The sequence below is a fragment of the Physella acuta genome, unplaced genomic scaffold, assembly GCF_028476545.2.
Source record: "Physella acuta isolate Inbredline_101_S28 unplaced genomic scaffold, ASM2847654v3 ptg000079l, whole genome shotgun sequence".
NCBI classification, from domain to species: Eukaryota; Metazoa; Mollusca; class Gastropoda; family Physidae; genus Physella; species Physella acuta.
Genome location: NW_026731599.1, coordinates 2,867,549 through 2,895,401, shown reverse-complemented (window position 1 = coordinate 2,895,401; position 27,853 = coordinate 2,867,549). Strand labels below are relative to the sequence as shown.

The 27,853-nt window shown below is 33.8% G+C and overlaps 3 protein-coding genes across 7 annotated transcripts in view; all 3 read left to right on the top strand.

The window, feature by feature from the left end:
- LOC131955948 (ras GTPase-activating-like protein IQGAP1) overlaps positions 1-5,946 on the top strand; it is a 58,265-nt gene extending 52,319 nt beyond the window's left edge. The window contains exons 35-42 of the mRNA XM_059320273.1: positions 941-1,073; positions 1,219-1,460; positions 1,627-1,830; positions 2,010-2,124; positions 2,222-2,388; positions 2,999-3,124; positions 3,519-3,627; positions 4,419-5,946. Of these exons, the coding sequence (XP_059176256.1) occupies positions 941-1,073; positions 1,219-1,460; positions 1,627-1,830; positions 2,010-2,124; positions 2,222-2,388; positions 2,999-3,124; positions 3,519-3,627; positions 4,419-4,544 (1,222 nt within the window). The 3' untranslated portion in view covers positions 4,545-5,946. The remainder of the gene's footprint in view (positions 1-940; positions 1,074-1,218; positions 1,461-1,626; positions 1,831-2,009; positions 2,125-2,221; positions 2,389-2,998; positions 3,125-3,518; positions 3,628-4,418) is intronic.
- Positions 5,947-9,116: 3,170 nt separating this feature from the next.
- On the top strand, positions 9,117-10,055 carry LOC131956892 (RWD domain-containing protein 1). Its single transcript, XM_059321520.1, has one exon. The coding sequence runs from the start codon at positions 9,258-9,260 to the stop codon at positions 9,984-9,986; it is 729 nt and encodes a 242-aa protein (XP_059177503.1). The 5' UTR covers positions 9,117-9,257; the 3' UTR covers positions 9,987-10,055.
- Positions 10,056-15,878: 5,823 nt separating this feature from the next.
- LOC131955913 (chromodomain-helicase-DNA-binding protein 1) overlaps positions 15,879-27,853 on the top strand; it is a 53,113-nt gene continuing 41,138 nt past the window's right edge. For 2 of the 5 annotated variants that reach the window (XM_059320261.1, XM_059320231.1), the window contains exons 1-4: positions 16,277-16,360; positions 17,792-17,928; positions 23,259-23,664; positions 27,696-27,776. In XM_059320261.1, the coding sequence (XP_059176244.1) occupies positions 16,352-16,360; positions 17,792-17,928; positions 23,259-23,664; positions 27,696-27,776 (633 nt within the window). In that variant the 5' untranslated portion in view covers positions 16,277-16,351. Of the gene's footprint in view, positions 15,991-16,275; positions 16,361-17,791; positions 17,929-23,258; positions 23,665-27,695; positions 27,777-27,853 lie in introns of those variants that run through there. The other 3 variants (XM_059320239.1, XM_059320247.1, XM_059320254.1) reach the window with 3 other exon arrangements.

The following is a 27,853-nucleotide window of genomic DNA, read 5'->3' as shown; positions in this document are numbered from 1 at the left end:
TGTGTGTTTCAGGAAGTATTGCCTCCCTCAGATAAATGTATGAATGTGTGTTTCAGGAAGTATTGCTTCCCTCAGGTGAATGTATGAATGTGTGTTTCAGGAAGTATTACTTCCCTCAGATAAATGTGTGTTTCAGGAAGTATTGCTTCCCTCAGGTGAATGTATGAATGTGTTTCAGGAAGTATTGCCTCCCTCAGATAAATGTGTATTTCAGGAAGTATTGCTTCCCTCAGGTGAATGTGTGTTTCAGGAATTATTGCCTCCCTCAGATAAATGTATGAATGTGTGTTTCAGGAAGTATTACTTCCCTCAGATAAATGTGTGTTTCAGGAAGTATTGCTTCCCTCAGGTGAATGTGTGTTTCAGGAAGTATTGCCTCCCTCAGGTGAATGTGTGTTTCAGGAAGTATTTCCTCCCTCAGGTGAATGTATGAATGTGTTTCAGGAAGTATTGCCTCCCTCAGATAAATGTATGAATGTGTGTTTCAGGAAGTATTGCTTCCCTCAGGTGAATGTATGAATGTGTGTTTCAGGAAGTATTGCTTCCCTCAGATAAATTTGTGTTTCAGGATGTATTGCTTCCCTCGGGTGAATGTATGAATGTGTGTTTCAGGAAGTATTGCTTCCTCAGATAAATTTGTGTTTCAGGATGTATTGCTTCCCTCATGTGAATGTATGAATGTGTTTCAGGATGTATTGCTTCCCTCAGGTGAATGTATGAATGTGTTTCAGGAAGTATTGCTTCCCTCAGGTGAATGTATGAATGTGTTTCAGGAAGTATTGCCCCTTAGATAAATGTATGAATGTGTTTCAGGAAGTATTGCCTCCCTCAGGTGAATGTATGAATGTGTGTTTCAGGAAGTATTGCCCCTTAGATAAATGTATGAATGTGTTTCAGGATGTATTGCCTCCCTCAGGTGAATGTATGAAATGTGTTTCAGGAAGTATTGCCTTGCAGCTTGTGATGTAGAGGAACCTGAGGTGAGGTTCAATGTAGACCAGTACAGTGATGTTACCATGATTGCCAAACCTGTGGTCTACATTTCTGTGGGGGAGATAGTTGATACACATCAAGTAAGGACACTTCAACTTTAATTAATTGACTTTCTGTATCTAATTTTTAGGTTTTAGAAAATTTTGTTATGGACCAGTTAATCTACTGTCATTAGAAATAGCTGTAAGCCCCAGAACCCTCAGATCCTCTGTTTGTATTGTTCAGTTGTTACTTGAGCACCAAGACACCATCGCCCCAGAACCCTCAGATCCTTTGCATGAGTTATTAGAGGACCTTGGAGAAGCACCGACCATTGATGAACTGCTGGGAACAGCTCTAACCAAAGATGAAGCCACCAATGATGCCCTCAGGTCTCAGATGGCCAAAACAGAAATTTCCTTAACATTGTCTAACAAGTTTGACATCCAGACTGACGACAAAGCTGATATGAAGACCCTTCTCATCAGGTGATTGATTTCGTTCTTATAGATGCCACAATTAGCTATGGCCGTTTGGAGAACTTTAAAAAAATGTTTTCTTCCTTTTTATCCTAATATTGCTAAAGAAGTTTTAGCTGCTTGAAATTTTTTTATTGCTCAATATTTGAAACTCTTTTCATATGATTTCTTTTAGAACCAAGCGTATGATAGTGGATGTCATAGCCTGTCAACCAGGGGACAACCTGGTCATTGTATTGGATGCGCCGTGCAACCAGCAGCAGGAAGAACTGCATCAGGCTCTAGTGAAGAAACGAGATCTCATTGATAAAAAAGTTTCTCAGTCCCAGGCAGAGGGCAAAAAGTTAATGCGCCATGCATCCATCCTTGGTGACACCAGGTAAGTCCTACTTTACTCTCAGATCTAAGTCATTTAGGTTCAAATGAAAAGTCATATGTCCATACATATACCATACGCCAATTAAGTTGCAAATAACAAGTTATATGTCCATCCAGATGCCATAGAACAATTAAGTTGAAATGACTGATGAAGAATAATTTTTTTTTTGTATGGCTTAGATTGCCAATGGAGGTTATGAAAACAAAAGTTAAGGCCAATCTTCAAACTTTAGAGCTGGCTGGCATGGTCAGTAAACAGAATAAATACCAAGACCTTCTCAATGCCATAGTACAGGTACTGTAGTCTTCATGTTTTGGTCCAGCTAGCAAACATTGATATGCTTGCAAAACTCACTCGCTTTTTATATATTATTTTCTATATAACCTTGCAGGATATACGCAATCAAAGACGCTATCGTAATAACCGCAAACAAGAGTTAATGAGACTCCGGTCAACCATCAAAAGTTTAAGTGATAAGCGCACATTCTATGAGTCGCAAATAGATTACTACAACCAGTACGTCAAGACTTGCATGGATAATCTACAGAGTAAAACCAAGTGAGTATTACTTTACCTGCACAAGTTTTATATAAAACTTTTTTTTTATAAAAATGCATGTTAATAAAAGTTTACTTGTTAAGCTTTAGCTAACTGACCAAACAACAATTTAAATTTTTGACCAAGCTAGAGTTCAATGTCATCCTTTCTTCTTCTTCTTCTTCGTTCTTAATTATAAGTTTTGAAGGGGATCGAGATTTATCTGCCAGTGGGTTTGAACTCGAGAGTGTTCGAATGTATCAACCATGAGCTTCTTGCCGACTCGACCACGCCTCCAACACAATTAAGCGTTACGTGTCAACTGGTTTTGCGCCATTGAGGCCATTGACTCCGATTTCAGCCTGCTTTTCTTTTTGGATTTGCTTCCGTAGCCTTTGTCCAACCAAGAACAAACTACAAGGCAGCAGTTTAATTTTGGAGTTGTCTCTCCTAGAAGAGTGGCTGTCCCCAGCTAACGAGCCTCATGTGCCCGAGGGTTCGAACTCGAGACTGTCATCCTTTCAAAGCTGAACATTATGTCATGTTTTTAGTAACTTGACAGTTCGAGTGATAATTCCTATGTAATTTTTGTCATTATGTAACTGAATTGTTGTTTGATGTGTTCTAACAGAAAAAATAGAAAATCTGGTCTCTTTCGCCGTGGGGATCAGAAAAACAAAGGTTCTATCACTTATACAGGAGCTCGCTTGCATGAAAAGGGTGTAGTGTTAGAGATTGAAGGATTGCCCCAGGCACAGTAAGTAAACACATCACAAACCTCTACACTAGTCAGTCGTACATCAGTTGTACACAGTATAATCTACACTAGTCAGTCATAATCAGTTGTACACAATATAATTTAGTATCTCCACTGGTTTAGATTGTGGGATAATATGTCAGTTGTACAGTCAGACTCAATACTGTATCATTGAATCGACCCATGATAAATATGTTTTAAGTTTATACTAAGTTCATGATATATCATAGTTTGGAGTTAATTCCTGACACCAAAGTTTACAGTCAATTCCTAACTTTAAAGTTCAGGCTAAATATACCATGGTTAAGACTTAATAAATATATGAGATACCATATTTAAAGAAAATCATGTATGTTTGTGTTACAGGTTAAAGAATGTCATGTTTGTGTTACAGGTTAAAGAATGTCATGTTTGAGATCAGTTCAACAGAGGATCCGGGTGTTTTTGATGTCAATGCTAAGTTTATGGGAGTCAGCATGGATAAAGTAGAACTCATTTTTCAAGTAAGTGGACACACATGTTGCTCATAATGTTGTCTGCAGACACACATGTTGCTCATAATGTCTGCAGACACACATGTTGCTCATAATGTTGTCTGCAGATACACATGTTGCTCATAATGTTGTCTGCAGACACACATGTTGCTCATAATGTTGTCTGCAGATACACATGTTGCTCATAATGTTGTCTGCAGACACACATGTTGCTCATAATGTTGTCTGCAGACACACATGTTGCTCAAAATGTTGTCTGCAGACACACATGTTGCTCAAAATGTTGTCTGCAGACACATGTTGCTCAAAATGTTGTCTGCAGACACATGTTGCTCATAATGTTGTCTGCAGTGGAATTTAACTTTTAACTATGCTACTGTTACAAATACCTGCAGTGGAATAGAATTTAACTTTAAACTACACTACTGTTACAAATGCTATCAACCCACTGCACATTAGCTACCACAACACAAGATACTACACACACACACACTATGTCCTATGACATCTTATGTTAAAATGTGCTCCTAATTTGTTGGGGCTAGTCTGTCAGATGCAACAGTTCTTAACATTGGTCTACAAACATACATATGCCATAACATGCAGTTTAATTGTGTAAGCAGTAATATGTCAGCATACACACATACGCCTTAACTGTTGTATAAGGCTGTTAGCATTAACATGTTAACATCCATACATACTCCATGCCATGCATTCTGATGTTGTTAGATGTTTGCACCTAGTTCTGTTAGATGTGTTTGTACTGCTGGTCTCTAGCTAAATTTGTTTCTTTGTTTCAGGATCTCCTCAAGCTTCAGTATGAGGGTGTAGCTGTCATGAAAATGTTTAACAAAGCAAGAATCAATGTTAATCTCCTCATTTTTCTCCTGAATCGTAAATTTTACGGCAGGCAGCTTCTTAAGTAGAAATAATAACTTCTCTATTCACTTATACAAAAAACTTGTCTTATTTTCTTACAAAGTTTGTGTTCATGTTTGTTTGCTTTTTTTTTTTTAATCTTAATTGTAGTGCCAATTTATCTGGCAATATGTTTAGGCAAGAATTTGGATGTTAAAGTTGTTTTGCTGAATCATTTAAGTGATTTTTTGTTTTTAAACTGCTGCTCGTGCCATTTGTTTCTTGCATTGTACATAATTTTGTATTCATTCCATTGGTTGAGATCTTGCAAAAGTTTTATTACAGCCTCGGGTATATTTTTAGCTAGATTTTCTTAGTTATTTTAAAACTTGGTTGGTTAACATTTTTATGAAGATTTTATGAAAAAATTTTTTACACAATGGGTCACAACCTACAATGACAATGAGGGTCACATGCTTAACCTTGACAGTGTGGGTCACATTTAGATTCTCACCCTAAACTAGCATAAAATGGTTACCATGATGTCTCATCTATTTGTCTCAACCATCTGTGTTTAGTGTCTACACTACATTTAAAATGAAGTGTACACAAACTTGTTTTACCAGTTTTAAAAATTAATTGGATCAGCCAAAAAGAATGGACTACAACTGTCTGTGTATGCATGCTCTTGCCATGTTTGAAGCTGCCATTTGTTATGTTATATGATCAGACATTTTGTTTTTCTGCACATTTCTTCAGTAGATTTTCTGCATGAAAGTTGTTTAACTGAAATATTTATTCCATAATAAAGTATTCTCTTATATAATATCAGCAAATAATCGTCACATAGTTCAATACATTATGTCCTTAAAAGTTTTAAGTTAAATATAAAGTGTGTTGTACAATTAGTTTGACCAGGAAATAGCTGTTTTTTTCTGGCATGTGGTCAGGGTTGGGGATTCCTTAAGACATGTTTATGCAAATTATGTTGGCATTGAATGGAATGTTCATTGGGTAATTATTCTGGACCAAGCATCTTTAATGTTTTTGTATTTGTTTAACAAAATGAGTGCCTTATTGTTTTGTACATTCTCTTGGTCAGACATGACTGGTGCTATAATTATAATACAGATCTGTTATTCATTGACACAAGTGTTTTTGTTGTGCTATAATTATAATACAGATCTGTTATTATTGAATGTCACTTTTTTCCTTTTTAACTGCTGAGGGGCATTTTATTTGTAACTCAAGTCTTCATGTTTTTAAACAAAATATTAGGGCTGTCTTCGGTTATATTTATTGTGTACATATTCAACAGAAGGGATATAGAAAGCTGTATTGATGCATGTACACATTTAATACTACTATGATATCAAAGTATTCAATATTATATTTGCCTCCAGATTTTCAGCTCTGAGTATTCTACATGTGACTGCACACTTTACTAATAAATATTTATACAATATTCTCTGGCTTAAAACTCTTGGACTTGGTCATTATACAAAGATGTGCTTGTAGGAAATGTTTGAGCTGTTACAGCAAGACATCCTTTGAAATGATGGTTTAACCCTTCAAGCTTGACCATGAGCTGTTGGTTGTTGCAGAGATGGAACTAAGGGAGAGCCGCTCCAGGCACCAACCCAATGTAGTGCCAAACAGGGTACCAAAAAATTATGTCATTTTAAAGCTGCATAACACAGTCAAACTCAAGATCCCAGCGCCAACTTGGCTCTAGGATCAAAGTTTAGGGTTGTCACAAGATCCCAGCGCCAACTTGGCTGTAGGATCAAAGTTTAGGCTCGTCACAAGATCCTAGTGATCAAAGTTTAGGGTCGTCACAAGATCCTAGTGATCAAAGTTTAGGGTCGTCACAAGATCCTAGTGATCAAAGTTTAGGCTCGTCACAAGATCCTAGTGATCAAAGTTTAGGGTCGTCACAAGATCCTAGTGATCAAAGTTTAGGCTCGTCACAAGATCCTAGTGATCAAAGTTTAGGCTCGTCACAAGATCCTAGTGATCAAAGTTTAGGGTCGTCACAAGATCCTATTGATCAAAGTTTAGGCTCGTCACAAGATCCTAGTGATCAAAGTTTAGGGTCGTCACAAGATCCTAGTGATCAAAGTTTAGGCTCGTCGCGGGGCGCTGCTGGCCCCTTAAGTCACGTTACTGCAGAGGTGCCTGGTGCGACCCCTGGTTTGATCTAGTCATTGATTGTTGTAGCCCACCGTATTTCTCTAGTGTGTGGCGCTTTTTAAAACGAATGCAGGCGCCACTGTGCCCCCCTCCCCCCGGAGAAAAAAGTCTGGAAGAAACACTGGTGCTAAATCGAGAGGAATACATTTTAAAATCAAGTAGAGGGGAGTCGAACTTTAGTGACAATATATGACGAGGTGGGGTATTCAGAAAGTATGACGTTACTATATGATTTACAGTTTTAAAAAGTAAATGTCAAATATTAATGTTATTTTCATTTTAAAGACTTCATATTAGTTGTTAAGTTTGACAACATTAATATAAAAGGCCAATAATTCATGCATCTGTTCAACATAGTAAATAAACCGGGAGTGATCTCCCCTAAACTTTCTTGGATATTCTAATATAAAACTACGAGGGATGGCAACTCAGGACATAGACAATATTTGTAATCAATTTTTAATTACTTAAACTTTTTATAATAGAATGGAATCTCGTAAAAAAAAGAATTGCACACTAAGTGAACGCCTAATAAAATGTGCATAATAGTGCGGGATATCATTAGTACTTTATAAATTTACGTGCGTTTTTTGAGAAATCGGAAAAAGCGTAAATTAGTACTTCCGGTCAACGGAAATTACTCAAAATTTGAAAGAAGGTAGAGAACTAGATCTTTTACTTACATGTGAAATATGATTTATCTATCTGAAATAGTACTCAAGTTATAGGCTTTTGAAAAATTCAAAGTAGAAAAAGTACCACTTCCGGTTATCGATTTTTTTGTGTACTTTCCGTAGTTCAAACATATGACACGTGACGTCATCGATTACGGAGTTCTTGTCACAACTATAAACACTTTTCCGGTTGCATAATTAAAACAGTTTCTCTGCATTTGAACATGCCTTTATTTTTTTTATTTTTCTTCTTTAAATAAAATTTTGTTTATACATTTAAAACATCTGCCATATTATTTTCAACAAAAGTCCGTATCAAGTTCTCCATATATCGCTAAAGATACTGATCTGATAGCTTGTGAAAATATTTTGCGGACAGAGAGAGAAGTGCGCACATGGGCTTATATATACATTTTTAGAAGAATATTTTATAAAATAGTTATTGGTCAAAACGCAATGTGCTTTACTACAGGTTTAACGATATTAGAGACAAAGCAAAGAAATAACTAAATAGCTAAAAGTCCGACACATCTAAAATAACATAGGCTACTAATACCTATTAGAAAAATAAAAGTGCGCACATGGGCTTATATATATATATATATATATATATATATATATATATATATATATATATATATATATATATATATATATATATATATGGTGCCCTGTCAAAACGGTCCGGGACATATCGGCCCCGTCAAAAAAGCCCCGTTAATTTGACCCCGTCAAATCGACCCCCGACAAAACGACCCAGTCAAAATAGCCCCGTCAAAAGGGCCCCGACTTATTGGCTCCCGTCAAATGGGCTCCCGTCATATTGACTTGCGACATATAGGCTCCCGACAAATGGGCTCCCGATATTTAGGCTCCCGACAAATTGGCTTTTGACAAAATGACTCCCGACATATTGGCTCCAGACCAATGAAGGGCATGACCACTATTGGCATAAAAGTAACCATTTTGTCCAGAGGCGTATCCAGGTTTTCGTTTTAGGGGGAGCGAAAAGATAAAAAAAAGGCGCCGAATTTTTAACAAGTTCTATATACGTGTATTATATATATATATATATATATATATATATATATATATATATATATATATATATATATATATATATATATATATATATATATATATATATATATATATATATATAATTACTAGCTGTATGTCATTACTTCGCTATGATGTAAAATAAATTGAAAGTAGCACTCTGAAGAAATAAGAAAAAACACACAATGTAGGCCGACAAAAAAAAATTGTATCAATCTAAAATACATATATATATATATATATATATATATATATATATATATATATATATATATATATATATATATATATAGATTCTATTCACACACTACAACCAAAAACAATGAACGTAACACAATCTGTTTTGTAATTCTTGTAAAAAAAATTTCTTAAATAATAATTCCTGGGAAATTATTTAAGACAAGTGAAATAGGGGAAATAATTACTCTCTTAATATAAACATGTATATATCTACACATTTTATTATAAATGTCAAAACAAATAAACAATTACTTTAGAATATAATGAAATTGTTTAACACTATTTGTGTTTACAAAATGTTTTTGTCTATAATCAGAATTTAATATATCGTCATCATAAATGCTAAAGTATTACAGCACAATAGAGTTTTTAAAATCAGAGTTGGTAAAAAAAACACTCTTTTCGATTGAATGTTTTGTTATTCGGTATAACAGCCTACATTTAACTAAATGTCGGTGTTTTAGTTTTACATGGGACTGTTGACGTTTATGAAATGCTATATCAAAGCCCTTGATTGATTTACAAGATTATGAATCTAATGAGTTGAAGCCATTCACTTGACTTAAATTAATTATAAAGTTAATTACCCTAAAGTGGGGACTAAAAACTTTAAGGATGACCGATTATAAGGAAGAGCAGAGAAACGAAATTGAAGCACTGCAGTCGATTTATCCAGATGAAATCGAAATTGTTGAAGAAGAGCCATACCATGTTTTCCAACTGACTGTGATGCCTCAAGATGCTGAAAATTTTCCTGATCATGCAATGTCTGCAGTGATACAGTTTACATACACAAAAAACTACCCAGATTCAGCACCATTAATGGAGTTTGAATCTACTGAGAACATGGATGATGCACAACAAGAATCTCTCATGGATTTTATGAAAGCTCAGGCTGAGGAAAATCTTGGTATGGCAATGATATTCACCATAATATCAGCAGTACAAGAGAGAATGACAAACATGATGGAACAAGCAGCCAAAGATGAAGAAGAAGCAGCTGAAAGAAAAAAGAAGTCAGATGAAGAGGCTGAAAGAAAACGCTTTGAGGGTACAAGAGTCAATGTTGAGTCATTTATGGCTTGGAAATTAAAGTTTGATGCAGAAAGGGCTGAGATGAGAAGGTTAAAAGGCCTTTCAGATGGTTCATCTAAAAAACCAACAGGTAAAGAACTGTTTATGGCTGATCAGTCTCTTTACGACTCTGATGTTAAATTTTTGCAAGCAATGGGAGACACACTGGAAGTGGATGAATCTTTATTTGTCGATATGGGAGAACTAGACTTAGAAGATGATGATGACGATGATGATCCAGATTACAAACCAGGAGATGATGATGACTGACTCAAATTTATTGCCTAGTCTATGTGATTTTACTTTTTTAAATCTGGAGGAATAAATGGTGTAAAAATATTTGGGTGTTGTTGTGAGATATTGAAAAATGTGTGCTCTCATAGGTATTTGGTATTTTATGAATGATTGAAAAACTATAGGCTACTACCATTCAATGGGAAATTTAATTTCATTTCACTATTGTTTTTTCTTTAATTATTCAATATATTAAGGCTATTTCTGTTTGAACCGGATGTAAATGACAAAATATGACATGCTTATAAATTATATGAATTAAAACATTTTACTTTATTTAAGATATTATTTTTTTAAAAGTACTGAGCCTAGTACTAGTAAAATCAAAAGTTGAGTTCCAAATGTAAGGAAATGCTTAAGTGTCAGGTGATGCCCGATTGTTGTTTTTTTAATGTTTGTTATTATTTAGTGCAGTATTTTAAAATGTACTTTATTGTATTTATTCTGTGCATCTAATGAGCAAATAATGGAAGTATTGAAAATACAGTAAAATTTGAACCATTGAAAAAAAAAATGTTGGTGTTTTAGTTCAGCTCATATATTTTAATTAACTACTGCTTCTTTGTGTTCTTATGGGTTAGATCACTGTATTGAACACACACCTTTTAACTGGTATTTTACTGGTAATTGCAAAAACAATATTCCCAGAGTTTTACGTTTAAAAAGCTAATTTTCTGGCGGCATGGTACTTTGGTACATCATTACGCGTTTTTCTACATGTACTTAACAGATCAGTTCTGGGTGGTTTGGGGGGCGGGGGGGGGGGGGGTTCAACTTCATTCACCACTGTCCGTTCACTTGAGGTCAATTATCCAACCCAGTGTATACCTAGGTGTGACATTAATGTCGCTCTACACAATTGTGGTGGTGAGGTGTGTGTGTGGGGGGGGGGGGGGGAGGGGATAACCAACTCAGAGTGAACATAGCGTCAGTTTTTAGATGACTGTTCTAAACATACATATATATTACACAAACATATATTACACAAATATAGATTACAGAAATAGATTTAAATAAGTAGAAGTGGTATTATGACAATATTTTTTTTACAGAAGGGTATATGGGGGAGGGGGGTTGTAACTGTTTCATATAATTTGTAATCGTAATAACTATCGCCCAAACTGTAAGAATAATACTACTTCATCGTGATGACGTTGTCGACCTTGTCAAAATTTCCCCACCACTACGCAGTTTACTCATAAGTAAATTTAAATAGAGGTGCCACATCAGTTGTATTTGTTTCTGTATTGTAATTTTTTTTTAAATTAATCACACGATTCAAACTTTATATATAAAGAAATTATGTGTGGAGTTTTATGTATAACTTTTTCTAATTCAATTATTATTATGCCTTAAACTTAACACCCCTCTTGCAAAGTGGTACTACCGTGTAGGTTTTTTAAACATTGCAATGAATCGTAATGGTTATTTTTAGAATGGCAAACTGATGCAGCTGTTAATACGTGTTGTAAACGTAGACACTACTAGACTAGTACAATAATGCTTAATTGCTGCATGAAAAGAAATCTTGTGATTTACATAGATGTGCCGCCCAAAAATATTTTTTTAACAAATATCATTGTTTAAAACTTTGAGTTTAAAAAAAAAGGCGCCACTTTGCTGAAAATGGCCATAGGGGGAGCGGCCGCTCCCCCTGCTCCCCCCCTGCGTACGCTACTGATTTTGTCCTACCTCCAATACCACTATAAACCCTTTTAAATGCCCGAATGAAATTGTTTTTCATGAACCAACATTAATTCACAAACAAATCGAGCCCTTAACAGCTAAATTCCACCAATTCTAAAGTATTGATGTTTAATTTACAACAGAAAAGATATGTTGCTTAAAAGCGAGCACAGAAGTGTAAATGTATGATATACATGATGTTTACATGATTACAGCATCATGTTTTGATAACCTACAAGCATACTGTAGGTAGGAAGGTACAGCGTGGACCCTTCTCCCCACACACTGAGTTGGAACAGCCTATAACCGACTCAATTATGGATGTCATAGACCCTTAAATTAAAACATACTATATTTTATAATAGATAAACTAATATAATAAACCGGGAGTGATCTCCCCTAAACTTTCTCAAATACAACAGGGGAAATGGCTTACGGAACTACGATTTTGATAAAATACTTATATATGAAATTACATCAACCTAGCTGTAACGGTACTCAAGTTATGGTGTTTACACACACACAGACAGACACACACACACACACACATACGGACAAGATTGGAAAATTATGTTTTTCCGTATCAGTGAGGTGTAAAACGTCGAGATTTGTAAAAATCTCGATTTTTTTTTGCACGATTACAAGACTTTCTCTATACTTCGTAGATCTATATTCGAGAAAGTAAAAATAAGGCCTGCCGAACAAGAGATGCATACGTTGTATTACATAAGAGTGTTGGATAAGCTAACCAGTGTTTCTTCCAGACTTTTTTCTCCGGGGGGGGGGGGGGCACTTGAAATTTTCGGGGGGGCGGTAGACTTTCTTCGGGGGGGGGGGGGGGTGGACACTGTTAAAAGTATATATTTTCTATATAAATTATATAAATTTCATTTCGTTCGGGGGGGGGGGGGGGGGGGCTCCGCCCCCCCCCCCCGAAGAGATGCCTGGAAGAAACTCTGAAGCTAACTCTAAAGAATACTGATGAAGGGGTCCCACTGGCAGGTGTCATATTCAATGAGACCGCTTTGCCGGGAGACTTAGTCTCTACAGAAACGGTATTGTCAGTGGTCCTTTTGTCTGGAGCCAAATTGACAGGAGCCTTTTTGTCGTGAGCCAAAATGACGCTAGCCTATTTGTCGGGAGCCGTAATGACGGGGGCCGTTTTGTGGAGAAACTCTCTCTCTATATACGGAAACCGGCTCAGAAGGTTGACTTCCATTAGTCAGGCAGACCTCAGTGTAGCAAACTCCGACCACAAGAGTTTACCACACATCGGTCGCTACTTCCGTCGGCTCTCACCGGGCTTTCCTTCCCCACCCACCAGACGCGGGACGTCGTCCTACCGCCTGGTACCCAGCTTGATCGTGGGGGGCGTTCGGCCAGATTAAAAACCTCTAGCTGCTGTTGGCTACCACTAGCCATTCCGCACCCATTAGGGGGGTCATGAGCATGGTCCGACTAGTGGCACTCTTCCGAAGCCACGTGAAGGCCGCAGCTTAAAGTCAAAATATCTGGTTGGGGTCGAGAGCAAACCCTTTTTGGTTCCCGGCAGTCTTGCACTTCTCCTCCCCCACGCTATAATGTAGGGGACTAAATGGCGGGAGCCTATTTGTCGGGAGTCGTAATGACGGGGGCCGTTTTGTGGAAAAAACTAAATGACGGGAGCCTATATGTCGGGAGCCAAAATGACGGGAGCCTATTTGTCAGGAGCCTTATTGACTGAGCCTTATGGACGACCCCCCGAGTGTTGAAGGTGAACAATCTTATTCGAAACTCAAAAGCATAAAAAAGATTCGGCGGTCAATGATTGGACAAGCACGACTACCGCCCTTGCATTGCTTTCTATTGAAAATGACTTATATTGCGGGAAATGACAATCATATGACATGATTAATTTATGTGATTTTGTCAATGCAAAGAGCCACAAAGTTAACATAATGTTAAAGCTACTAAATGTATATTTGATACAAAACGTATTACATTTGTAGGCTACATGCTACTATTTGAATTTTTTAAACTTTCAGATTAAATAATAAATTGACTTTTTGCTATACTGTTTATGATTTCATTTCTTAGTCGTAGGCTATAATATTATTTTTAGTAGATCTGCCTCATTTTCTAACATTTGCTAATTTATTTTTTTACTAATTTGTTTTCTGACTTTCGTATGCCTAATATTGTGCCAAAAGATGCTTAAAGGAAAGAGACACAGACACACCTAACAGTTTGAAAAAAAATATAGCCCCCCCCCCCCCCCCGGAGAAAAAAGTCTGGAAGAAACACTGCCTATGTTTATCATAAACTGTATTGTCTAATATGTATCGTTGTAGATAGATCGATAACTTTTTTTAGTTGAAAAAAATATCGAAACATATTAGAGGCCTTAATGAGCATAAATAAAATAACAGTTAAGTTCATTGGAGGGCGGGGTGTGGGGGGGGGGGGGGGCGCACACAAAGTAAAGTGCGATCGATTGCAGCCGAAGAATACACCGCCCTCGTTTATCCTCATAGGCCTAGAGGGCAAGGACAAAGCACAAGAAAAAAAATACAGTAAGATGCGGCGCATGCGTGACGAAGTGTAGTCTTTTAATGCACGTAGTTGGTCGTAGAGTATTCTGCCAGTATCATTTCAAATGATATCTTCAAATTCCTATTATTTCGAAAATATTTAAAAAACAAGTTTAATTATTAAGGAACTGTTAGTATTTTTCTTTTTCTGAGGAGACATTTTATTTGTAATACATTAGTTTTAAATATATTTAAATACAAGCGTGCTCAATAACACGTATACAACACATGACAAAGTCCATTAATTTAATAACAATTGCCATTTTTAACCCCTTCTTTCGTCATGACATTATTGAAACACAATTTATCATTATTATATTATAATACCATTAACACTGAATTATTTTTATAATCTGGATCATTATTAAGTGTTCACTGATCAGTTATAATAATTTAAAAAAAAGCTAATCAAAAGATTAAATTTTAAAAGGATTTTTTAAATTGCAAAAGTAAAACGGCTCATTTTCTTCCCTTCTCTTCTTCACACAAGGCTCAGACCACAATCAGAAGTGTGACGTCATTTTTGGAAAACATCTAATAGTTATAGTGAGTGGTCTCAAAATGCCGTAAGACCAAAATCCTCTTTTCCACTTTCGCCCCACCCCACCCCAAACACAATTACAACTAACCTGCATATTTAATGTTAGTAGTTTTTGTCTCAAACAGAAGCCGTAATAATTGGGCTGGTATATTTTCTTTTTAGCAACATACTGACATAAATAAATATGAGTAAAGACAACGCAAATATAATTGTCTGGTTACTAAAAAGAAAACATTATAACGTAAATTTTATTTCATTACATTCGGAAGAATTTAATTTAAGAACTTAATATTTTGGTTTTATGTAATTACTCAAAAGAAGCTACCTCTGAAACACTTCATTTGACGTATATGATTTAAAAAAAAAACAATTATATTTAGGCCTATAGTTTTATTTAAAAAATGATTCCATTATAAATTAATAAATTAGAAATGCTAATTCGAGTAATGTTTTATGGAAACCCATTGGTCTTGAATATACACGCCTTACGTGCCAGAGGGTAGCGACCCTACCCGGCGCCCGGGGACAAACTTTCGATTTGCACCCCCCTCGAACTTTTTATTTGCACCCCCCTCTCAAACTTTCGATTTGCAACCCCCCCTCGAACTTTTCATTTGCACCCCCCTCAAACTTTCGATTTGCACCCCCCTCGAACTTTTCATTTACACCCCCCCTCAAACTTTCAATTTGGTGCCCCCCTAAGGTCGGCGCCCGGGGACATATGTCCCCCCCCCCCCTCCCCCCCTCGCTACGCCTCTGTTACGTGCCATTGCAAGGCTTCGGAAATTTCGTTTCGGGCGGGTTCAATAAAATATTTTCAACCGTTTCTAAATTACTTATTATTGAAAAACTCACATAAAACTAAAAATAAATTTAAAATGGTAAGTTACGTATCGAAAGATGAACAAAATATGTATATATAATTATTAGTATCTGTCAAATCCCATGATTGCATGCATATAATGTTTGTTCAAAATGAAGCAGCGATGTCGAATCAAACCGCAACATATGAAACTTACATCAAAGCTTTTCGTGGTGCGTCACTTAAAAGAATCCCATAATGCACCTGAGAGCCTCACACCAATGGCGGCCATGTTTGTTGTGCTTTCCTTGCGTCGCTTACAGTAAAATGAAAGTGTTTCAAATTACAAGACAAATTGAGAAATCATAGCTTTTTATGGATGTATGTTAAATATACTGTATAATTTCATATTTTAAAAAATGATTTTAAAAGAATCTTTTAAAATGTATTTTAAGTGGTAGATCTACATTTATATCCAAAGAGGTCTATTGAATGGTGAAATTCAAAATTGTTTTTAAACGCGGTTTACTAAAAATATTTTTAAGGTCCGTAATGCATCCACCTTTGTTGTGTATACATTGAACAATAATCCTTATTGTAACACATTTTTCTCCAGCAATTTAATATTGATGTGGTTGGGTCATAAATAGCACGTGATTAAGTCAGGAATGCGCGTTCTCAGTGCATTTTCAGGCAGCATATTCCTGGGCGCCATCTTGAAAAGCCTCAGACATTTACAGATATGAGCGAGGTCCAAAACTTAATTGTCAAGTTTTATACAGTTGTATAATTTTTTAAATGTTCAGGATCTGTTTTCATAAATAAATTGGTGTTGTATTCCTTTATGGCTGCTGTAGTTTACAAACAGTATATATCCTTTGCTTCTGCTGTTATTCAAGTTGGCTGATACCTTAAAAAAATAAGTTCAATAATTTTTTATAGGGCCTATTGTTGATTAATTATAATTCTAAAATAAACTACTTCATTTTTCTAGAATCTGTATACAATATTTTAATGTTTTTCAAAAATTAAATTAAACCAGCCCATAGCTTTGCTTCAATGGTGTTCATGGTTTTGAATTCTTACATAAACTCATAGACCAACTTACCTTAAAAATGAATCTACATCTGAGTTGTTTTTTACTTAATTTTTTTTTTTAAAACCATAATTGAATGTGTTTCATAAAAAAAAGTACTACATTTCAAATATGATATATTTGACTTTCATTTGACCTTGATTTTAATAAATTTTATCGGGTACCCATTTTTGCAATTTACTTGTTTTTAACTTGTTTTATTGAAATTGAATTTCTATTAACGTGCCACATTTTCTTTAGTCTTGTTTTGCCATAGTTTACTTTATTTTTAAATAAAACTTTTCTCTATAGAAACATTCATACTACATAGCTGTGGGAAACATTTTTGCAATGAAGTAGGCAATTGTTAAAATGTATTTAGAATTGTCTCAAACACTTAGGCTAAGTATTATTCATTATCGAACATTCAGGATACAAAATGTATGCATAACATAATTAAAATATTTATATCAATCATTCAGTGAATGTTGTTGTACAATGGGTAACTGCTGCCTGCTCTTTGATTTAGATGTAGGTATTTAATACATTTTAAAGTTAAGATGCAGCTGATTCACTGTACGAAGTTTCCTTTAAACAAAGAAGAAACATTTTACCAAATGAAGAATGAAAAATTATATTGATTTTGAATTAAAATGATTATGCCTGGATTTAAGTATATGAGGTTTTACCACTTGATTTGAGAAACAACTGTAATAATAGCTTAGATCTTGCAAATTGTTATTTAAATCATCTTAAAAGTATACCCACACCCTAATCAATTTTTAATTTTTATCATTGTAATTGAAGGTGTTGCACCATAATTGTTTGTGTTTTGTTTCCCACACACACATGCAAACATAATAAACCAATTTTATCAGGAATTTAAAGGGGACCCTTTTTAGCTATTTTGAGTTATAATAGGAACTTAGCTCTGAATTTAAAAAAAACAAAAAAGACTAATTTTAGTGTTATCGTCTAAGTTTTTACCTTTAGCATATAAAATAACAATTAAGATAATTTCTTTTGATTGCTTTGATTATTTAAAAACTGTATCACTTGGTATTTTGTGAGAAATAAAACATTTTACATAATTTTTCTTTTCTCCAGGTAGGGTTATCTTCGTTACCTGATCTGACTACCCCCTTATTTGGGCCAAGTGGTAGTAAAACTAGTGACAATTTAGAGACGGATCATCAAAACCTTTCTCTAGGCAATGGACATGCAGACTCCATGTCTGAATCAAGGTTAGCATTTAGCAGACAACTTGTGTTTTATATGCAATTATGATCGAAAACCATTTTGAGAGTTTTAGTTTATATTATTGTTTTATGTTGTATGGGGTTTCACAATGTCACTTTTATTTCTTTAATAGGTTATATGCAGTTCCACAATGCACTTGTGCGATTTAAATTGCTTTGTGATTTGCTCATAAAATTAATTCCTTTTAAATAAGAAAACTAAACATCTCATGGGATATCAATTGATTTCTATACTCAGCTGCTTACCAAATCTTCAAATTTTAAAAGTAGGTCACGCTAAATAATGAGTAAAATGGCTCCTGTTTCCATAACAGCCGTCCCTCGATTAATAGTTTACGGCATTATAACGTTCTACCTTCTTTTGGCCATAGCTTTAAAGAATTATTGACTCATTATTTCTCATGCATTTCAACGATTGTTGGCAATTAAGGCAAAATGTAGGTGAAGTGGCCTATTCTTTTATTTTAAATGTAATAAAATGTCTACTACAAATAAAGGGGCAATAGAGATTGCTGTTAAGGTAGCATTGCTGCGGTACAAGTAACATTTTTCACTTTTGTTAATTTTTGTTTCCTGTAATAATAATACGATATTAACTTAAATAAAAAAACATACAGCCGAATATTACTTTCTTTGTGTGTGTGTGTATGTATATATATACACACACCGTGATACCTCAAGCTATGATTTTAATTAGTTCCGCAACATTACTTGTATATAAAATAGCTATTTTCTCGATAGAAATCAATTGATATTCTATTAATCCCTTCCAGTCCCCAAAATGCAACCGCTGGTTTTTTTATATGTTTTTAAAATAAGAAACGTGTATTTATAAATTAAAATGAGAAATATTGTTAAATAGGAAAAAAAAATAAACTAGTTTTATAAGGTGTATTTACTTTGGAAGTCAGCCGACTTAACAGAACTTCATCAAACAGAATTGAACCTGTTACTTAAAAATGTTTTGTTACTTTTGCTTAATTTTCGTCACTGCTTTTCTTTTTGCTGGTCTTTTTTTTTTTTCTTCAGCTTTTCATCTTCCCCACTTTTTCATGCAGACTGTTAAAATTAACCTAATTTTCAGAATGTTTTGGAAATAGTTAGGTTATTGTCATTAAATAGCTCTGATGCACCAACAGTTGCAACTTTTTATGATTGTTTCTTTTCCACAAGCTGTTAAATCTGCTAATTGGTTACTCATATCTCAAAGTTTGCTCTAGTCAAAGCAAGTTTTACCTCACCAGAGAGCTCGTGTATGGCAGGAAATAGATCCAATTCTCAAACGTCTACCTTTAGGGTCAATTTTTAAAGTAAAAAATATTAACATAATATATATCATTTTTGTTGCTTAACAATAGAGGAATTCAAAAATATAAAAATTTATAGCACTAGATATTTACCATCACGTTCAAAATGTAGATTAACTACACTCACTCAACTGCAAGCATTTTTTTACATCTCAATGTAGTGAGGTCTAAAATTTCACAATATCAACAACATAATTACATAGAAAAGAAATGTCACCATTTAGAAAAAAAGACAGCACTCCCCTTTAAAAAATATTCAAAATTTTGGCTTTAAGAAACAGAGTTAAACATATATAAAACATTAATAGTAAAATTTGTCCTTATAAGCCAATTTTTGTTATAATTGCAGCATTTACATGGCTAATTATAATTGTTTAGTACTTTAAACATCAAATAAAAGTTATGACTGTCCGTGGCCTAATTCAAAATGTAGTTTAGGTGAACTGGGTGTTAGGGCCTGATACGATTTCATTAGAATTGGTAATGAACAGAATGTTTAATTAGAACTGGCCCTTAAAACAATGTTGATGATAGATGCAGTTGTTTTAATGCTACTTATAATAGATCAAATGACAAACCTAAGAATCTGTGTCTGTGGGAGTGGTAACCTCATTTTACTGACAAATCTGTCAAATAGATTTAGAATCTAAATCTACATAATTTTAAAAATATGCTAGATCTAGAAGCAAAATCACTTTTAAAAACTGAAGTTAGTGACTAGATCTATAATGAAATTAAAATCCACAACCAATATGTTAGTATATTTGGATTTTATGTTTAAATAAACCGGTAGTGATCTCCCCTAAACTTTCTCGAATAATCTTATATAAAACAACAGGGGATGGTAACTGGGGATATAGTTATGATTTTTAATCCATTTTAAATACTTAAACTTTTAAAAATAGAATAGAATCTCATAAAAAAAACATTGCGCACCAAGCAAACGTCGAATAAAAACGCATATAATAGTGCGCAATATTATTAGTACTTTAAAAATTTACATTAGTTTTTTGAGAAATCGGAAGTAGCGTAAATTACTACTTCCAGTCAACGGAAATTACTCAAAATTTAACAGAAGGTAGAGAATTAGATCTTTTACTTACATGTGAAATTTCATTTATCTATCTGAAATAGTACTCAAGTTATAGGCTTTTAAAAAATTCAAAGTAGGAAAAGTACCACTTCCGGTTATCGGAAATCGCTCAAAAGTTGATACGGATCTACGATTTTGATAAAATACTTATATATGAAATTTCATCAACCTAGCTGTAACGGTACTCAAGTTATCGTGTTTACACACTGACAGACACACACACACAGACACACACACACACAGACATACGGACAAGATTGCAAAATTATGTTTTTCCGTATCAGTGAGGTGTAAAACGCCGAGATTTGTAAAAATCTCGATTTTTTTTTTTGCACGATTACAATACTTTCTCTATACTACGTATATACGAGAAAGTAAAAAATGCACTTGGTTCTAAAAAAAAAAAAAATTTCTGTGTACTCTTACCCCATCTCATAACATGTCAGTCATATCCCATGCGTAGTCAGCTACTCAGCTGCTTACCAAATCTTTGAATTTTAATAGTAGGTCACACTAAATAATGATTAATAGTTTACAGCATTATAAAGTTCTACCTTCTTTTGGCTATAGCTTTAAAGAATTATTTACTCGATATTTCTCATGCATTTCAACGATTGTGCTTAATTTTTATCTAAGAATAAAGATTAGATTAGTAAAGACTCGATTATTTTTAGAATTAGCCCTCGACACTATTGTGAAGGTCGTGCGAAAGCTGGTTCAGTGGGCAAAGGTTAGAACCAGAGTCCAGACTGAAAATTTTAACTTCAAAATAATTACATTATCAATTAATTTTGATATAAAACTTTTGGCTTAAAGTCAAAAGTAAACTTAAATTTGAAATCTTTGCTATTCACAGTGTACTCTTGTTTTAAAGATAAGTCTAGTTTTACAACATGTGAATAGAGCGAAGATCTAGTAACCGTGACAGAAAACTGCTAAAATTTTAAAAAAATTATATATACGGCAAAAAAAAAACTTCTTTTATAAATGTAAGTAGAGTTCACTTTAACTAATATCAAAATACATGCTTTGAGGTAAAAAACCTACAATTTTTATTCCTGAAGAAAAACCTGCATTTTCCACGACGTCGATATATCATAATTCTATTTTTTATATAAAAGTTAAAATATAAAATTTTTTTTTTTTACATTTATCAATTACAGCATTCATTTCTTACTGTTAAAAATCTGCTAAAAGCAATCAAATTATTAAAAAAATGGTTCCTTAGCTTATTTTAAAAGTACGTGTAAACCCAAGTAGATCCCTTCTGTCGTCATTTGCATACTTTGTCAAGGCATAGAATATCGTCAAAAACAAATTCCGCAAAAGTATTTTTGTTTTATATATCTATCAACAAAATCACCAACAATGTTTGGTTAAGAAGATAATCAATGGCGAAGATCGAACATGTATTTTGCTGTACAAATCTGTTTCCTGCTATATCAAAAATCTCATTTGTAGGGGCACTCTTATTTCGAGGTACCACTGTATAATTTGTATATGTATATATATATATGTGTGGGTGTGTGCTTTAGGTTTTCTTAAAGTATAGATGCACATATGAGTGTATGCTCCAAGTTTAAATATTCCTTATTAGATCATTGTGTGAGCCACTGCTTGAGATGTACTTTTCCTTTTTTATAAAATCAAATCATTTTGTATTTATGACAGCTATTCTCACCATTTTTTATTCAAGAAAATGAGTTAAAATGCCAATAAATTGAATACCATTTCTCAATTTCTGGATCTTATTGGGAAAATATAGAAATAGCTTTGGTTCTTCATCAATCAAACATTAGTTCTAGAGTAATGAAACACATTAAATTTTTAAAATGTAAATTAAGTTGTACTAAGGTGTCATCCTCCATACACAAATGACACAGAACTTTTGAAATGTTGGATGGGGGGAGGGGTTTTATCCAAAATATGCAACATTACACTTAACGTTTTTGAAAAGTAGTACTAAGCTGGGTTTTAGCAGCCGTTTTTTGTGCGTTTTTATTTCTGTTTATAAAAACGGGTGGTGGTCTGTGGGTTTGTTGTTAAAATTGACAACGAAAATTAGCCCACTTCTGATTGCTCTAGAGATATGAAATTCGGCATGCAGGCTATTTTCGCCTAACAATTTCAGATGCAATCATAAAAACTAGCAATTAGAGACCTAAATTAGCTTAATTAAATTACGCCCCAAGGACCCTAAAATTGAGGACATGATTTCTAAAGCAAAAATAAATTATCAATCCAGATTTATCAAAACAAAATTAAGAGGTTATATCAGTGGCGGAGTGGTCTAGCGGTAGAGAGTTGGACTGCTAACCCGTTAGTCTCGAGTTCGAATCCGGGTTTAAGTCAGCAGACCGTCCCTGAGTCCACCCAACTCTGATGGGTACCTAAAAAATCCTCTAAATTTTTATGTATTTAAAAACACTTAGTCAAGTCATACTTAATCAAGTCATTAGATAAAGTAGAAAATAAACTATTTAAAAACTTTTTAAAAAGCATGTTTTTCATGTGTAGCAACGGACTAAAAAGGAGAAAATAAAATACTTAAAAAAAAACTTTTGATGACAAAAAACGTGGGTCGGGCAGATGGGTCGGGAAATTTGATGGTGAACGTACCCACGTTTTTTGTCATCAAATGTATGAACAGGCATCACAAGAACCTGCACAGCTCGAGGAAGCACAAAATCTACGAGCAGTCATTGGTAGATCCCCTAGGGTCGGAAGAAAAATTTATTTTCTACTTTTTAGTCCACAAGAAAACCGTGGTTTTTTAAAAAGTTTTTTTTTTAAGTATTTTATTTTTTTAAAAATTTTACTGCCCTTCCTTTATTCTCTCTCTCTCTCTCCCTCCCAACCCACCAATATTACATTTTTTACTTGAAAAAGTTAATTTATATGCTCTTTTCCTACAGTGACTCCAGTTCTCATTCTGACTCAGATGCTGAAAATGAAGATGTAAAAAATAAAAACAATTCCTCTTCTGAGGAGGAAACTGAATTACCAAAACAAATTCAGTTAACAGACGATGATGAAGACGATGAATATGATAAGAAATCGGAAAACTCTGGTTCTGATGACAATGTTGAGTCTGAAAAAAATGATACAAACTCAGAATCTGGTGAAGAGAAAAAGGATACTAATTCTGAAGCTGATTCTTCTTATGATGAAGATGATGAAAACAGGAAGGACAAAAAGACCAAGGATAAAAAGAATATCAAGAGATCCCTCTTTGACACTGATTCCCAAGACACAGGGGATAATGAAACATTACGCAGCGGTAGTGGGCGCAGAGTGACAGCAATACGAGAGTTAAAAGATGTAAGTACGTGTTAAGATATTTAAAAAAAATTGAAATCCTCACAAAAAATATTTATGTAAAACTCTTTTATTTTTATTACTATGCAAGGCTTATTATACTAATCTTATTACTGGTGAGACTGGGTCGGCGTGGTCAAGTCAGTATAGCTCATGGTTGCTAAACTGAAAAGTCTCGATTTTGAACCCTCAGGCAGATGAGGCACGTTAGCAGGGGACGGCCACTCTTCTAGTAGAGACAACTCCAAAAACAAAACAACTGCTTCCTTGTAGTTTGTTCTTGGTTGGACAAATTCTATGGAAGCGAATCCAAAAAGAAAAGCAGCTGAAATCGGAGTCAATGGCGCATAACCAGTTGACACGTATACTTAATTGTGTTGGAGGCGTGGTCAAGTCGGCAAAGCTCATGGTTGTTAAAATTCGAAAGTCTCGGGTTCGAACCCTCTGGCAGATAAGCCTCAATCCCTTCCAATACTAAAAATTAAGAACGAAGAAGAAGACTGGTGAAACTTAATTGATTTCTGTATGATTTTTTCTCCCCCAAAAACGTGCAAGAATACCTAATTTTTAGCCTTATCAAATATTAAACTAGTTCATAACAAAATGGTAGGTAAAAAAAATTATGTACTTGATCTGTGACTACTAACCTGAAAGTCTCTTTCGATTCACGAGTTGAGTTAGTAAGATGTCACTGAGTTTACCCAGCTCTGACGGGTACCTGACTCACCCTGGGAAACAAAGCCAGCTGGCCGTACTGCTAACCTCATCATCCCCTTGAATGCTGAGGTCATTAAAACAAAAGAGCTCTAATTCTTCTGGGCATGAGCTGGAAAAGATTATGTAAATCGCTTGATTAGCAAGCCATAGGTGGTGAACTGTTGGTCACAGATGGTTTCATGCTTAAGAGCTAACCATATACTAAGAAAGGGCAGATAATTGTCAGAGATTGCAAATAACTACTTATGAGGTTTAGTCATGTGGTGACAACTTAAGGGCATAGGCGAGGTGATGAAAACCAAAATTACCAAAATGCTTATTTCTAAACCTAATGCTATAATATTTAGCATATAGTTATAACTGAAAGAGTTGAGTCAATAAATTAAAAAATGGTCCAAAATTTCCTGCCCGTTGCCATAGTGATGGCAGCCATTGAATTTTTAAAATGATTTTAACATTGGAATAACTTGCTTAATTATTATTAAAAGTGATCAAAATTTTCTCTAGTTATTCTGTAGACATAAAATTGAAAATCTGTATGGTTTTCTTTTACAGTTAAAATGGTTTATTTTTTGCACACTTGTCCTCGTTTTTTGTTGTTGTGATTTTCAGAAAAAAAATTGTAAAAACAAGTTTTTTCAAATTTGAAAATGTAATCTGTCACTATTGTTACCAACGTGTATCTCTATAATCCTGCAAGTTTTTATTGAATTCACTTAAGCCATCTTTAATACAAAAAGGTAATAAAAACCCAAGATGGCCGCCATCACCACGGCAACAGTATGAAATTTTTTACCTTTTTACTTTCTCGTATATACGAAGTATAGAGAAAGTCTTGTAATCGTGCAAAAAAAAAAATCGAGATTTTTGCAAATCTCGACGTTTTACATCTCACTGATACGGAAAAACATAATTTTGCAATCTTGTCCGTATGTCTGTGTGTCTGTGTGTGTGTGTGTGTGTGTGTGTCCGTGTGTAAACACGATAACTTGAGTACCGTTACAGCTAGGTTGATGAAATTTCATATACAAGTATTTTATCAAAATCGTAGATCCGTATCAACTTTTGAGCGATTTCGGATAACCGGAAGTGGTACTTTTTCTACTTTGAATTTTTCAAAAGCCTATAACTTGAGTACTATTTCAGATAGATAGATGAAATTTGATATGTAAGTAAAAGATCTAATTCTCTACCTTCTGTCAAATTTTGAGAGTTTTTCGTTGACCGGAAGTACTTATTTACGCTACTTCCGATTTCTCAAAAAACTAATGTAAATTTTAAAAGTACTAATAATATTGCGCACTATTATGCGCTTTTTTATTCGCGTTCACTTGGTGTGCAATTAATTTTTCTACGAGATTTTATTCTATTTTTAAAACTTTAAGTATTTAAAATGGATTAAAAATCATGTCTAAAGCCCGAGTTCCCATCCCCTGTTATTTTATATAGGAATATTCGAGAAAGTTTAGGGGAGATCACTCCCGGTTTATTTTACAAGCTTTTCACTTGTCTGTCTAGATCGAAATGTCTGGGCGAAATTTCAGGCACTTCTGACAGATCCGGTTCACATTTGGCACGTTGGTCAAGACATGAAGACTATGCAATCTGACACTAAATTTGACTTTATTGGATGCCTAATTAATTTTTTATAAATTAATAAAAATTTTGTCCAAATTGGTAGGCTGTCTCATCCAACTTCTCCACATTATTTTACATTATTAGGTGCGCAATGGTTTTTAGTCATGCAAATCTATTTAAATTTTAAAAATTTAAAGTACTGAAAAAAAAATCATAATAACAAGCTTTTATGTAATAATGCACTAAAACGTCGAAAATAAATTATGCACTACTATTTAAATAACTATAAAGAAAAGCGTGGGTCTCTTCCTAAATATAGGTAAAGGTATCCAATAGATAATAAAGTGACATAAAAGCCTGTTATTAAAACGTTTTTTATGAATTGTTTTTTTTTTTTTAACATTTTTTAGACTTAACTCTTTGAGTCATAACTATATGCTAAATATTTTAGCATTAGGTTTAGAAATGAGCATTTTTGGTTATTTTGGTTTTCATCACCCTTAAGAACAAATTTAATGCAAAAAATCTATGTACTAGATCTAATTGTAAAAATAAATATTGACTTTACTTTGGAAATTTAAAAAATAAAAAATTATGGAAAAAAAATCTGTGAAAAACTTAAATAAGAAAAAAAAAACTTGCTTTCTTTATGAAAGTAATACTTTTACTAAAGGAAGCAAGTTTGTTTTACTCAGTTTTCAGTCTATTTAAAAGCTTATTATTTTCAATGTTTTTAAATTTTTTGTTTGAATAGTGGATAATGGTCAAAGACACAATTACATTTTTGTGTTCTTGAAACCAATCATGTATAATTAGCTTGTTGTTTGAATGAACTTTAATGTTGTATTTGTTGGAAAACAGATTTAATCTTAATAATTAAATTCAACAATATAAAAGTTTTTGGCATTGTGTGGAGGTGGTGGGGTGCAGAAGATAATACATTTTATTTTTTAATTATTGGCAATCACATAACGATATAAAATATGGGTTGAAGCTAAAGAAAATATCATTTTAAACTTTAAAAAAAAAACTGTCAGATTACAACCACTAAAATTTCCCTTTATATTTGTTTTGTATTCTGACTTTTGTTATCTCTTATAGGATTATATTTTGGTGAGTCTTAAAATCTTGAATCTTAAAAAAAAACAACAACCTTGTTTTGCTTTAAATTTGTATAGAATTCAGTAGTTGTGTAGCTTGGGATATTTTGTTTTACATTATATTACTATAATTTTTGCATTAAGCTCCTTGTGGGCTAAGTTTAAAAAACAAATTGAGTCTAGTAAGATTTGGAGATGTAACAATGTTTTATTGCAGCAGCAGCTTGTATCTAGCATTTAGAAAACTTATACTTCAGTTGAATGAAGTTAAATATAAATTTGATTCAGATCATGGTTATTTTCAATGGCCTGGAGCTTGTTTAATTTTTATTATTGTTTTTTTAATGGGCATTTTATTATGTGTGGAGTTATTTTAAGCTTGCTTTCAAAATTTGTGTTAGGGATAAAATATGTTATAATCTTTTATTATTAGCTAATTTCTAGATGTACATTTGCATAATAATAAATAATCAAAAGATGTTCATATCATTATTTTAAAAATTTCAATTTATAAAATTGATCAGAATAATTCCGCATTCTTTTTACTATTTTACTTGTATATATTGAAGTAAATTTCAGTAATGAATAAAATATAATATTGAAATATATAGTATCAACTGTTAAAACACAATTTTTCAGGAATGGGATCAAAAGCCTGATCTCTATGGAATTAGAAGATCTGGGCGTTCTAGAAGAGAAGTGGTTCGCTATAATGTTGGGGTCAGTATATTTTTTATTGTTTATAATTTATTAAAACTGCTTCATTTGTTTCCTTACACTGTGTTTACACTTGCAGC